Here is a 15124-nt window from a genome sequence, read left to right on the forward strand (position 1 = left end):
TCCAGTGTTGCTGTGGCATGGCATAGGCTGACAGCAGCAGCTCTGACTCAGTCCCTAGCCTGGGAACTTCCATATGCCTCAGGCCATAAAAAAAAAAAAAAAAAGAAAAGAAAAGAAAAAGATAAGAGATAAGTGCTGGTGAGTATATGGAGAAAAGGGAACCTTTGTGCACTGTTGGTGGGAATGTAAGTTGGCGGAGCCACTATAGAAACAGTATGGAGGGTCCTCAGATTAAAAATAGGAGTTCCCACTGTGGCTCAGTGGGTTAAGAAGCCAACTAATATCCATGAGGATGCAGGTTCGATCCCTAGCCTTGCTCAGTGGGTTAAGAATCCAGCATTGCTGTAAGCTTCGGCTTAGGATCTGGTTGTTGCTGTGGTGTGAGCTGGTGGCTACAACTCTGATTTGACCCCTAGAATTGGGAACTTCCATATGCTGTGGGTGCGGCCATAAAAAGACAAAAAAATTAAAAATAAAACTACCATATGGTCTAGCAATTCCACTTCTGTTATATACCCAAAGGAAATGAAGACAGGCTCTTGAAGACATTCCTACATTCCCATTTTAATATTGCAGCATTATTTATAGTAGCCAAAACATGGAAAGAAGCAAGTGTTCACGGGCGAATGAGCAGCAGTTGGATTCTTAACCCATTGCACCACAGATGGAACTCCTGCTTTTTTTTTTTTTTTAAAGAAGACTCCAATAACAAGGTTGTTAAACTACATGTCTACAGCACTTTATAGTTGACAAAGTACTTTGACAAACATTATTTTATTTACATTTTTCATTTTATTCTCCTTCTGGGAGCCCTGTGATAGGAATGTTTGACCATTTGATATTGTTCCACAAGACCCTTAAGCTAGCTTTACTTTTTTTTCCACATTGTTTTTTCTTTTTGCTCCTCTGAATGGGTTAGTTTTATTGCCCTATCTTTGAGTTAACTGATCCTTTCTTCTGCTTTATCTAGTATTATTTTTCAGTTCAGTTATTGTATTTTTCAGGTCTGTGATTTCTATTTGGTACTTTTTTATATTTTCCATCTCTTGTTGAGGTGTTCATCCATTCTTTTTTCCAGTTTGGCTAGCATCTTTATGACCATTACTTTGAACTCTTTATCGGGTAAATTACTTAGCTCCATTTCATTATGATTTTCTTTCTGAGGTTTTATCGTGTTCATTCATTTGAAATGTATTCCTCTGTTTCTGCATCTTTTTTGGTTTCTATACAGTAGATGAAACAACCACTCCTCCCCGTCTTGAAGGAGTGGCCTCCTATAGGAGATGAACCTGTCATTCAACCTTGCCTCAGCTCTTGTTTTTTTTTCAAATCTCTGTCTGTCCAAGCAGCCTACTTTTTTTTTTTTTTTTGTCTTTTTAGGGCTGCATCTGTGGCATATGGTGGTGCCCAGGTTAGGGGTCTAATTGGAGCTTTAGCTGCTGGCCTAAGCCACAACCACAGCAACGTGGGATCCAAGCCACATCTGCGACCTACACCATAGCTCGTGGCAAGGCTGGAACCTTAACCCACTGAGCAAGGCCGGGGATCAAACCTGTGTCCTCATGAATGTTAGTAAGATTCCTTTCTGCTGAGCCACAATGGGAACTCCAAGCACCCTATTATATTTTTAGTAGTCCCTCGTAATTGAGGATGTGCCAAGACCTATCAGTGTTGCAGAGGGGAGGATCTCAGTGCCTAGATTCGGGGTGAGTGGATCATCTCCAGGCATCAGCTTTTTAAAGCATGCAAATATATGAAATCCTATGGGACTACAGGCATAAACCCTGCTGGCCAACAGAACTAGGCAACCTGGAGGTGTGCCCTGAATGGCAGTTGCAGAAATCAGGGCTCCTGGGTAACATAGGTGAGCTGGAACAAGGAAAAGCATCGAGGTGGAGTCCGAAGCTTGTGCTCCCTAGGCCCTTATCATGTACAAACCCTGAAGTCTGCCCCTCAGGTCAAAGCTCTAGGACAAGCAAAGAACCCTTCCTCACAGAAAGACTGGAGAATGGGCCTCAGTCCACTGTCTGGGCAGTGCCTTGCGGGGGTGGTAGCCTGCCAAGAACAGTCTTTTCCATTGCCATAGTCCCATTGGGACCCAGGAATACAAGCATCACTGGCCACCAGAGCCATACCATCAAGGGGCATCCCCTGGTAGCAGCTTCAAAAACCAGGGAAGGGAGTTCCCATCGTGAGTCAGTGGTGAACGAATCCGACTAGGAACCATGAGGTTGCGGGTTCGATCCCTGGCCTTGCTCAGTGGGTTAAGGATCTGGCGTTACTGTGAGCCGTGGTGTAGGTCGAAGACGTGGCTTGGATCCCCGCGTTGCTGTGGCTCTGGCGTAGGCCGTTGGCTACAGCTCTGATTAGACCCCTAGCCTGGGAACCTCCATATGCTGCAGGAGCAGCCCCAGAAAAGGCAAAAAGACAAAACAAAACAAAACAAAAAAAAACAGGGAAGAAGACACAAAAAAGTACAGAGGCAACTGCTTCTAACATGTTGAAATGTTTCTACTGTTTTCCTTTCTCTGCTAGTATACTAATTGTTCTCTCTTTATTCATTAATTTTGAAATCAACTTTTACTATTCTAAATATTTTTCCCCATTATAGCACCCAAACCTCCCTAGAGCCTCCCAATTTGGTTATATCCAATTTAAAAATTTTTTAATTTTTATACAGTTTTAAAGGTTACTTTCATTAGTTATTACAAAACTATTGGCTATATTCCCCATGTCATACAATACATCCTTGAGCCTATCTTACACCTAGCAATTTGTACCTCCTACTCTCCCACCCCTATATTCCACCCCCAACCCTGACTGACAACCACAAGTTTTTTGGTTTCGTTTTGGCCACGCCCACGGCATGTGGAAGTTCCTGGGCCAGGGATTGAACCCGAATCATAGCAGCAACCCAAGCTGCTGCAGTGACAACACCAGATCTTAACCCATTACACCACAAGGGAACTTCTGGCAACCACTAGTTTGTTCTCTGTATCTGTGAGTCTGCTTTTCTTTTGTTATGTTTACCAGTTTCTAGTATTTTTTTACTTTTCATACAGTATTTCTCTGACTTATTTCACTTAGCATAATGCCCTCCAAGTCTTCATCCATGTTGTTGCAAATAGCAAAATTCCATGCTTTTTATGGCTGAGTAATATTCCACTGTGTGTGTGTGTATGTGTGTGTGTGTGTGTGTCTGTGTGTGTATACCACGTCTTTATCCATTCATCTGTTATTGGACACTTAAGTTGTTTCTATGTTTAGCAATTGTAAATAATGCTACTGTAAACACTGGAGGTATGTATTTTTCGAATTAGTTTTTTTTTCAGAAGTTGTATCCCAGTTTTTGGTTAAGACAGGATTCAGGCTGTATATGATTATGACTGTATAGCCATCACTCTTTATTGAGTCAGTCAGATTATTTCTTTTCTTGCACAATTTTTTGTTTTTCATAGAATTGAAAATTGCCTCATCATACTAGCTTTTTATTCCTTGCACCTGTGATTAAGCCTTCCTATATTTTCTCAATATAATTTTTTCACATATATATATCTATCCTGATAATCTGTGTTGTATTTTTGTCTTGAAGCCATCTCCTCTGGAGCCCTCTGTCCTCCTGTTGCAATGCAGGCGGTGTTCTCAAGCTAGAAGCTACAGGGGTTGAGGTCTGAGGCTCACAATTCAGTGTGCAGACTCATTTTTCAGTCCATTACTGACCCCCCTGCCCTCTTCTATATCTTATACCCCCAACTCTAGAGCCTCTCTGGTTGAATTTATCCAGAGGATATATCTTCTGTCCTCCGTGGGAGTGGAAAGGATAACCTGGAGGCTTATTTCTTATACAGACCTCCAGCCCATCCCCCTATTTCCAGCTCCTCACTTTTCTTACTATCTGGCACCTTTAATTCCTAAGCCTTTATTTTATTGTATATGTTTCTTTCTTTGTTCTGTCTTGTTTTTCCTAACCTACTCTCTTTCTGTCAGTATTTCCCACTGCTTTTTCTTTAACTTTAAATTATATAAATGTTTAACCTTCATCTGTGGTCGAATATTTTCAGGTATAATATTATGCCTTGGAGTTCCTGTCGTGGCACAGTGGAAGTGAGTCCTACTAATATCCATGAGGATACAGGTTCGATCCCTGGCCTCACTCAGTGGGTTGGAGATCCAGCGTTGCCATGAGCTGTGGTATAGATCACAGACGTGCCTTGGATTCTGAGATGCTGTGGCTGTGGCCTAGGCTGGCAGCTGTAGCTCTGACTTGACCCCTAGCCTGGGAACTTCAATATGCCGTGGGGTGTGCCCCTAAGAAGGGAAAAAAAAAAATTATGTCTTAAGATGAAGGTAGCAAATATTTGTTAATAGTCATAAAGTTTTTTATTTCCTTTGGCCCACTTCTTAGGATTATTCAAATCTGGGAATCTATTCTAAATAATTTAAAATATGAGGAAAAATTCTATGAGAACCTATTCATCTCGCCATCATTTTTAGTGGTGAACAGTCAGAAACTACTTAAATAATTAGCAATAGGAGACATTACAGTACATTTGATAGGTCTGATGGGGCTGCCAAAAATTAGTGAAATATAGAACTGAAATACAGAAAAGTTTACGAGGGGAAAAAGTGGGATATAGATTTGAATGCATATTATTAGAGTCCAACATATTTTTGTATGTAAAAAAATGGAAAGGTGTGTTGTACAGCATGATGCACTGATTTACTAAAGAGATGTATCACAGCCATCCATGTGTCTGGCTCTCTTTCAGTTGTTGCTTCAGGTGTGAGTGATGAGTCTGACATAATCTCTTCTCTCACAGACTTTACAGTTTTAGCAGAGAATTATTTTCCAAACTTCTATGTCTGCTCAATTTTTATACTTAAAGAGGTATTTAGAGGAGTTCCCGTTGTGGCACAGTGGAAATGAATCCAACTAGTAACCATGAGGTCACAGGTTCGATCCCTGGCCTTGCTCCGAGGGTCAGTGATCTGGCATTTTGTGAACTATGGTATAGGTCGCAGACTTGGTTCAGATCCTGTGTAGCTGTGTCTGTGGCTGGCAGCTACAGCTCCAATTTGACCCCTAACCTGGGAACCTCCATATGCTGTGGGTGCAACCCTATTAGAAAGAAAAAAAAAAGAGGTAGATGGAATTCCCTGGGTGGCTCATTGGGTTAAGGATCCAGCATTGTCACTGCAGTGGTTTGAGTCATTGCCGTGGCGTAAGTTCAGTCCCTGGCCCTGGAACTTTTGCATGCCACAGGCATGGTCAAAAGAAAAAGTAGAGAAGCAGCAGGGATTGACCATTTTAGATATCAATGTCTAGCAGACAACATGAAAGATCTGAGAATGGGTGCCAGGTAGGCCTGGTAATTATAGCTGTATCAACAGTGAGCCCCTAAAATGTCAAACAGCCTCAGACTGTCATGTGGCTGGCTCTTTGACCTATTTGGATCTGTTCTTGCCTTCATTCTTTGATTCAGTACATGATCCTGTACAGCTGTATGGTCTTTGTAACTTTTATGATCAGAAACAATCTAGAATTCTTATAATTGTATGAAATTGATTGTAACAGCTGTATTTTACATCTTACTATTTGTGCCAGTGCATTAGTTGCTGGTTTTTAAACTGCTAGAGGACAGAGATCTTCTTTCTCTCTTTCTCTTTATTTTTTTTGTGGGGGCAGGGAGGCACATGTCTTTGGCCAGGGAATGAACCTGGGCCATAGCTGTGACTAGGCCAGGGAAGGAACCTGGGCCATAGCTGTGACCCAAGCCACAGCAGTGGCAGTGCTGGATCTTTACCTGCTAGGCGACCCGGGAACTCCCTCACGAGTGTTTCTTGATCCTGAGATCCCCTTCCCTAGTTCTTTCTCAAGTGTATCTGGATGGTTTATTGTAGGTAGCCACAAATAGCCGAGTTTACTTATTTGACATTTTGCTTCTGGGAAGTCGCGCTTTCAACAATGGACTTCAAATGGTATTAGAAGACAAAAGAATTTTGAAGGTGAGTGTTGTAAGCTGATGTCTCTGCTAGTAAGAATAACAGCCAGAGTCAGCCAGTGGAGATTGATTACCTGGGGGCAAAATACTGGTTTGGATTTTCCTAAATGACTTAGATGAGAGTTCCCATCAAGGTACAGCGGATTAGGAATCTGACTGCATTGGCTCAGGTCACTGTAGAGGCAGAGGTTCAATATCTGGCCCAGCACAGTTGGGTTAAAGGATCTAGTGTTGCTGCATCTATGGCTCAGATTCAGTCTCTAGCCTGGGGACTTCCACATGCCACAAGTTTGACCATAAATTTAAAAAGTCTCAGATAAATACCAAATATGTTATTCACCTTGTGTTATTTGAACCTGGACTGTTTTTCCTACTATTTTAATAATTAAACCATTGAAAACTCAAGGAAAAAAAAGAAAAAAGAATAACCAATCAGGTTCTAGTAACTCTGTCTATGTCTTCTGGTTCCTTAGGTTATCCATGATTGTCGTTGGCTTTCTGACTGTCTCTCTCATCAGTACGGGATTTTACTGAATAATGTCTTTGACACACAGGTATGTACTTGAAAACAGTGGATTCAATCCAGTGTCTATAGCTCTTATAGAAAATAAGCCTTGTCTGATGAATGATTGAAAATCTTGTTATGTGTGCCTCATTCCTGCTCACTTCTCATGTAAGATGTTTGTACAGTATGTGAGAACATTTGATGAACTGTAGAAGCACTCCATAAAAGTTACTTATAAGTATTTAGGGTTTTTTCCCCATCACTTTGCTCTAGAATTTGTCAAATAAGAAGCAACCTCCTTGGGATGAAACATTCTAAAATTAGGTTGTGATGGTGGTTGTACAACTATAAATATAATAAAATTCATTGAATTTTTTTAAAGGGGAAAAAAAGAAGCAAGCTGCACATTCTAGTGTTGCCTTGTGGCTCAGTAGGGTTCAGGATCCAGTGTTGTCATTGCAGCAACTCAGGTCACTGCTATAGCACAGGTTCGATCCCTGGTGAGGAGATTTCCACATGATGTGAGAGCAGCCAAAAATAAAAAACAAAACAAAACAAAACAAAACAAAAGGGAATTCCCCCTGCCGCGCAGCAGAAATGAATCCCACTAATATCCATGAGGATGCAGGTTCAATCCCTGGCCTTGCTCAGTGGGTCAGGGATCAGGCATTGTTGTGAGCTGTGGTGTAGGTTACAGATGCAGCTCAGATCACATGTTGCTGTGTCTGCGGCGTAGGCTGGCAGTCGTAGCTCGATTTGACCACTAGCCTGGGAACTTCCAATATGCCGAGGGTGCAGCCCTAAAAAAAAAAGCAAGAAAAACCTCTAAACAAACAAAAGAAGCGAGCTCCATGTTATGTTATATTCAGGAATTGAACAATTTTTGGTCATTTGGAAATTTGACACAGTACTCAGTGTGTGAGGTAGACAGTCACATTTATGCCTTTACCACATGTGTATCAGTTAAGGCTAATGGCTAATTGGCATCTACTTCAGGAATGCAGGTTGTCCTCAATATGCCTCTGAAGCCTATTCTGGCCCCAAATAGCCTGAAGGTATGTGATTTTTCTGTGGTCTAAAGGACCTAGAGTAATGAGGAATTCCTAGGCTATACTAGATCTTAGAGCTGATCTGGGTTTCTGGTTTGGCTGTAAGATCCATAAAACCACTAAATTTTCTGATGGCATTGTCTATCATGTGCGTCCTTGGGAAAAATGGAATTTCAAGACATTCTCTAAATGTATTTCTGCTATTTCTGTCATGAGATAGCTCTCTTTATATATTCTACAGACTTATCTATGTCTTTTTAATGCCGCAGGTAGCAGATGTCCTTCAGTTTTCCATGGAAACAGGTGGCTTTCTTCCAAACTGCATCAGTACTTTACAGGAGAGTTTAATCAGACACCTTAAAATAGCCCCTAAATATCTCTCCTTTCTGGAAGAAAGACAGAAACGGATTCAGGTAAGTATTAAAGGATGTGACATATAACATTAAATTTTTTCTGGTGTCTTGTGAGTGGGATTATCAGCATATTATATAGAGAAGTGACAGCTGCTAGGTAAGCATATGAGCGCTGCCAGAGTCTTAGTTGTTCCAAAAGGGAACAATATGTTTGTGGTCTCAAGTGGATAAAAGTCAGTATCCAGATTCATTGTTTATCAATTAAAAAACCACTCTGAAATAAATTTTCATGTTGGACCAATGGGCATTTTATTAGGAATTTGGATATAAGGCAGTGGAACAAAAATTATGCCAATTATTTCTTCCAAAGTAAGGTAGATTTTCTCTAGCTTCTAATAGCCTTACATGCACACTTAGTTCATGACCATATTAGCTGCAGTTTTTGCTACATAACCAATTTTGCTGCCTCCAACTTTGAGTAAGTCCTAATCTCTCTCTCTCCCCCTTCCCCTCTCTCTTTCTCCCTTCCTCCCCTGCGTCTTTCCCCCATCACATTCACACACTCACTGTATACACACATAATTGTGTGTAGTGTGTGTGTGTGTGTATTCTCAGAAGGCTGGCCATGGTGTGAAGTAGAAGGTGATAAATTAGAGAAAATGACAGTGATGTTGTTTTAAGTTAATCAGCACTTATATAACCATTATTTGCCGTAAAGTCTTGCTTACTAGTCAGAGAAAATTGTTTGGTGTCTCTAGGAAAACCCAGAAATTGTTGGTTCACACGACCTCTTTCACCTTCTTTACTAAAAATTTTGGCTCTGGAAGCTACCTACCTGCTCCCCTTCGCTTGGTACTTCTGGATGAAATGATGTCTGACCTAACCACCCTTGTGGATGGGTACCTAAAACACTACCGAGAAGGGTCTGCAACGCGGCTGGGCAGCATGAGGTAGGTGGCATCTTCTCTAGCTGTGCTTTCAGGACTTCCACTTCTGCCTTATTCCTCATGTGGCAAGGGAATACCCAACCTTCACAGCCAACTTTCTTTTGGCTGGACTTAGGGATAAATACTCTTGAGGGGGCTATCCCTTTGACTTAATTAATCTCCTTGAGTACTTTTTCCACTGTGAGTGTGTGTGCGTTCTTTTTGTTTGTTTTGGTCACTGACATTTATTTTGTATGATGCCAACTGGTGATATGCATTTCAATAAAGCTAAAAATTGATGTTCTTGGAAATACTGTCCTTTTTAAAATATTGTACAAACTTTTTGCACAAATATCAAATTATGTGTCCAGTAAAATTTCTTCTTTTTCTTTCTTTTTAAAAAATTTTTTTTATTTTGCTTTTTAGAACTGTACTCACGGCATAATGGAGATTCCCAAGATAGGAGTGTAATCAAGCTACAGCTGCCGGCCAGGCCAAGAGCCACAGCAATGCCAGATCCAAGCCACATCTGTGACCCACACTACAGCTCATGGCAATGCTGAATCCACTGAGCGAGGCCACGGATCAAACCCCAACCTCATGGTTCCTAGTCGGATCGTATTCGTTTCTGCTGTACCACAACGGAACTGCAAAATTTATTTCAAAGAAAACATAAATTTAACATTTTATTAGTTATTTTTGGGGGGTTCTCTTGTAGTATAGTGTGTTAAGGGCTCCCAGTATTTCACTGCAGTGGCTTGAGTTCGGCTGCTGTGGGACAGGTTCATTCTCTGGCCTGGGAATATCTACATTACCAGGTTGTAGCCAAAAAAAATAAATAAAATTTTTTTAATGATGATTATCACCACTACTTTGTAGTTTTTGAAGGTATTAGCCAGTGATGTTAGGAAAAAAAAGATGAACTATAAAAGTGGAATGGGAAGAATAGGATTTATGACTTGCCTTTGATATAGCTGAATAGTGAGGAGAATCAACTGAAAAAGACTACCACAAACAAAAAGGCAATATAGTAAAATGGATACAAATAGAACATAAAACTTAATAGCTTTCCTATATCAATATACACAGCTAGAAAATATAATGTGAGAAAAAATTCATTTATAATTATTAAACATTCGATTATCTAAAAATAAACATAACAAATTGGAATATAGAGATGAAGAAGATGTTAAAATATTACTGAATGGCATAAAAGAGGACTTGAATGGGAACACTACGTATTTTGGGCTATCAGCTATTCCTAAATTAAATTTAAATTTAACTTTATTCCAAGAGAAATATTAAAGCCAGAATTATGGTGGCAACTTTGATTATAGTGTTTATAGAAATAAATAAGCATAGGTAAGAATAATCCTGTCAGTTATTAAAACATATTATATGTCTATGCTAAATGTAACTGGTACATACATGTGCAGGCAGATAAATAGAACAGAGTATATATGCCAGTAATGGCTAGGATAAAGGTAGAATTCCCAGTCAATGAGAAAAAGACAGTTATTCAGTAAATTGACTTAGGCAATTGAATAACCATTGTTAGTTGAGGAGAGAGAAGAGGAGAATGAGAGTTGGATTATCTTTTTCATTATTCCAGAATCAATCCACAGAGCAAGTCATATGTAAAACCTGGAATTACAAAATTTATGGAAAAAACCTAGTGTTAAAATAAATAGTAAAAGAAATAATATTTAAATAATATTAAAGAAAATTATCTCAGAGTGGGAACATATTCCCCCAGATTTATTGAGGAGTAGTTGACAAAATTGTGTATATTTAAAGTGTACATTGTGGAGTTCCCGTCGTGGTGCAGTGGTTCACGAATCCGACTAGGAACCATGAGGTTGCGGGTTCGATCCCTGCCCTTGCTCAGTGGGTTAACGATCCGGCGTTGCCGTGAGCTGTGGTGTAGGTTGCAGACGCGGCTCGGATCCCGTGTTGCTGTGGCTCTGGCGTAGGCCGGTGGCTACAGCTCCGATTCAACCCCTAGCCTGGGAACCTCCATATGCCGCGGGAGCGGCCCAAGAAATAGCAAAGACCAAAAAAAATAAAAAAATAAAAAAAAATAAAGTGTACATTGTGATGATTTGACATCATAAAAATTGTGGAGTGATTACCAAGAGCTAGATAATTAACACACATATCAACTCATAGCTAACTTTTTGTTCTTTTGTGGTAAGAACCATATAATATGAGACTATTAACTGTAGTAATCATGCTGTATGTTAGCTTCTCAGAACATTCTTCTTAAAACTGAAAGTTTGTATCCTTTGACCTACTTCTCCCTATTTCCATCTCCCTCATCCTCTGGCAACCTCCATTCTATTCTGTTTCTATGAAATCAGTTTTTGTTTTTAGGATTTCATATATAAGTGATATCATGCAGTATTTGTCTTCCTCTATCTGGCTTATTTCACTTAGCACAATACCCTCCAGTTCATCTATATTCTTGCAGATTGCAGAATTTCCTTCTTCTTATGGCTGAAAATATTCTATTTTATGTAAATATACACTGCATCTTTATCCATTTATCTGTTGATAGACACAAGTTATTTACTTAACTATTTTGAATAATGCTGCAATGAACAGGGAAATTTATGTATCCCTTTGCCATCCTGTTTTCATATCCTTCAGATATGCACCCAGTTGTGGGGTTGCTGGACCATGTAATAGTTTGATTTTTAAGGAACCTCCATACTGTTTTCCGTGGTAGCTGTACCAATTTACATTCCCATCAGTAGTATGAGTTTCCTTTTCTCTACATTCTCACCAATGTATGTTATCTGTCTTTGCAAGAATAGCCATCTTAACAGGTGTGATTTAGTGGAGTTCCCGTCGTGGCGCAGTGGTTAATGAATCCGACTAGGAACCATGAGGTTGCGGGTTCGATCCCTGCCCTTGCTCAGTGGGTTAATGATCCGGCGTTGCCATGAGCTGTGGTGTAGGTTGCAGACGAGGCTCGGATCCCGAGTTGCTGTGGCTCTGGTGTAGGCCAGTGGCTGCAGCTCCGATTCGACCCCTAGCCTGGGAACCTCCATGTGTCGCAGGAGCGGCCCAAAGAAATAGCAAAAAGACAAAACAAAACAAAAACAAAACAAAACAGGTGTGATTTAGTATCTGACTGTGGTTTTGATTTGGACTCCCCTGATGACTAGTGATGTTGAACACCTTTTCAGGTACATATTGGCCATTTAAATGCCTTTTTTGGAAAATTGTCTATTCAGGTTCTTTGCTCACTTTAAGATTTTTGCTTTTTTTGCTCTCAAGTTGTATGAGGGAGTGCTTTTCTATGCAATACAGAATTACTCAGCTCTCATAAAAGATGCATAATATTTGACTTTTAAAAGTTTGTGTGGTAAAAATACTGTTAATAAAGTCAAAGGGCAAGCAACCTGGGAAAATTATTTGCCTCATGTAACCAAGAGGCTATTTTCTTTCTTTCTTTCTTTCTTTCTTCTTTCTTTCTTCTTTTTTCTTTTTCTTTTTCTTTTCTTTCTTTTTCTTCTTCTTTCTTTCTTTCTTTCTTTCTTCTTTCTTTCTTCTTCTTTCTTTCTTTCTTTCTTTCTTTCTTTCTTTCTTTCTTTCTCTCTTTCTTTCTTTCTCTCTTTCTCTCTTTCTCTCTTTCTCTCTTTCTCTCTTTCTCTCTCTCTCTCTCTCTCTCTCTTTCTCTCTTTCTCTCTTTCTTTCTTCTCTCTCTCTCTCTCTCTTTCCTTTCCTTTCCCTTTCTTTCTTTCTTTGGGCCAAACCCTTGGCATATGGAAACTCCTAGGCTAGGGGTCAAATCGGAGCTACAGCTGCTGGCCACAGCCACAGCAACGTGGCATCCAAGCCACATCTGCGACCCATACCACAGCTCAAGGCAACGCCAGATCCTTAACCCATTGAGTGAGGCCAGGGATCGAACTCGCAACCTCATGCTTCCTAGTCGGATTTGTTTAAGCTGAACCATGACGGGAGCTCCAAGAAGCTGCTTTTTAGAAGATGCATCTGCTAAGGTACTTGGGCAGAGGTTGAAATGTATTGTTAAACACATATGCACAAAACACACAAATCTGTATTCAAAATATTTAAATTACTCAAAAAATAGTGTTACTATGCTTGCAGGCACTAGAGGGTGCCATAAGAACGTATTTGAGTAGACCCTTGCAGGCTAAATACTCAGTATAGTAGAAGGGATTTTAAGCCCCTCCCCCACCCCCCTTTTTTTTGTCTTTTTAGGGCCGAACCCCGCAGCATATGGAAGTTCCCAGGCTAGGTTTTGAATTGGAGCTGCAGCTGCTGGCCTTCACACACCACAGCAACACCAGATCTGATCCACGTCTGTGACCTACACCACAGCTCTAAGCAACACCCAATCCTTAACTCACTGAGCGAGGCCAGGGATCAAACCCACGTCCTCATGGATACTAATTGGGTTAATTACTGCTGAGCTACAATGGGAATGCCTAAGGCCCATTATTAGAGATTATAGTAGACTTGTGTTCATTTTCTTTTCTTAGCCTGCATGTATGGAGCTTCCACAGGAACTGCTTCAACTCAAGGACTTCCAGAAGCAGCGCAGAGAGAGAGCTGCAAAAGAATATAGAGTAAATTCGCAGGGACTCCTAGTAAGGACAGTACTACAGCCAAAGAAATCTGTGACAGAGACAGCAGGGAAAGTAAAATGTTCCTTGCTTTGTAAAAATTCTAGGCTAGATAAAGCTCCAACTTTTACATCTCCTGAGGATGTAAATTTGCTAAAAGAAGAATTGAAGAGCAAACAAACCATAGCAGAACCTCAACATCTACCTCCCATAAAGGAAGAGACCAGTGAGGATTCCAGTAACAAACTCTGCCCTGAGTCAGAGGGGTCGAAGGACCAGCGAGTAACTAAAAAAGAACTCTTTAAGATAGCTAAACAAGAATTTCAGACAAGTTTGTCTTTGAAAGAAGAGCTAGAACGATTACTGATGGTGGAAAAGGAGGAGGATCTGAAATGTGCAAAACAAGATGTTTCAGTGTCTCGTTCCCTTCCTCAGGAAACCAGAGTGTCTCCAAGTGACATCTTTCATCCTTTTAGAAAAGCTGTGCTTCCCACACTTCCTCCTTGCCCAGCTTTGGAGAAGACAGATTCCTGGATAAATCCAGATTCTCTCAATCTGCCTTAGAGTTCTGCAGTTTGTTCTTGAGGCCAATAAAGTTGGCTTATTTCCTCTGCCATCAGGGCCTTCCTCAGTGCTTAGGTTTCTCATATTGTAAATTTGGTTTTGCCTCAGTCACAGTCTTCAGGGAAAATTATAGTCTCTTGCTTGCTCCTCTGTTCCTGGAATTTGATTAGGAATGGAATAAATACGTTAATTAATGGAAGAACTGAATTTACTGATTATGTCACTGTATAGAATTGTTCCCTGTGGCCAAACTGAATTGTTTCTCATAATTTGGCTTTAAATGGTTTGACGAAGGGAAAAATATTGGACTTAGCATCTGAAAGAATCTATACTTTAAAATTTTTGTTGTTTTTTCTGGTTTGAAGGGGATTGGTAAAACTCTCAGCCATAAGTTTAAAAAAATTGGTACCTGACAACTTTCCAGTACTTTTTTCCTTTTTAAAATATTAACATTAACTTGCCAATTATACATCAATAAAGCTGAAAAATATTAAATTTTTGAATTTGAAATGTATGATCTGTCTTCTGTCATAGACAAACTGTTGTTGATGTTATTGCAGAAATCAATACCCCCGTTTTAATTTCTTTTCATTCCATTTACTTTTAGAAAGAGCTTTATCCATTTTCCTAACAAAGCAGGAACTTCTATAGAGTATGTCTATTATGTAAACTTGAAGTTTGATTCCAAGTTTGCCTGGAATTGGTATGTTTTCTTAGGGTGAAAGGAAGGCAGCTTGTATTGAGCCCTTTTTATATTGAATAATTGCAAGTTATTCACATTCTTTTGTGTGTAATAACCAATAAACCTGTTTTGGCTATAATGGTTATCTCTCATTTTTCTTCGTTGGGTGAGGGTAGGAATAAATTGGAATATGTCTGGATTTCAGGGTCTAGCATGGAAACCTATAATTTGGCTGTTATACAGGCCTCTATTACTTATTGCACTTAGGGGAAACTTAGGGACAGCCTACAGTTAGGAACATCTTTGCCTGCTTTTGTTGATTCTATCATGAGTCTCACTAAAACAACAGTCGTGCCAGAGTTCCCTGGTGGCCTGATGGTTAGGGATCCAACATTGTCCCCCACTGCTGTGGCTTGCATCACTCCTGTAGAGTGGGTTCAGTCCC

General features: G+C 40.1%; 1 protein-coding gene across 1 annotated transcript in view; it reads left to right on the forward strand.

Annotated features, from left to right (window-relative positions):
• EXD1 (exonuclease 3'-5' domain containing 1) overlaps positions 1-14431 on the forward strand; it is a 37982-nt gene extending 23551 nt beyond the window's left edge. Inside the window, 7 exon segments of the mRNA XM_047766670.1 lie at positions 5902-6006; positions 6476-6556; positions 7826-7969; positions 8668-8682; positions 8685-8745; positions 8748-8863; positions 13350-14431. Of these exon segments, the coding sequence (XP_047622626.1) occupies positions 5902-6006; positions 6476-6556; positions 7826-7969; positions 8668-8682; positions 8685-8745; positions 8748-8863; positions 13350-13997 (1170 nt within the window). The 3' untranslated portion in view covers positions 13998-14431.
• Positions 14432-15124: the final 693 nt, after the last annotated feature.

The sequence above is a fragment of the Phacochoerus africanus genome, chromosome 2 (genome assembly GCF_016906955.1).
Source record: "Phacochoerus africanus isolate WHEZ1 chromosome 2, ROS_Pafr_v1, whole genome shotgun sequence".
NCBI classification, from domain to species: Eukaryota; Metazoa; Chordata; class Mammalia; order Artiodactyla; family Suidae; genus Phacochoerus; species Phacochoerus africanus.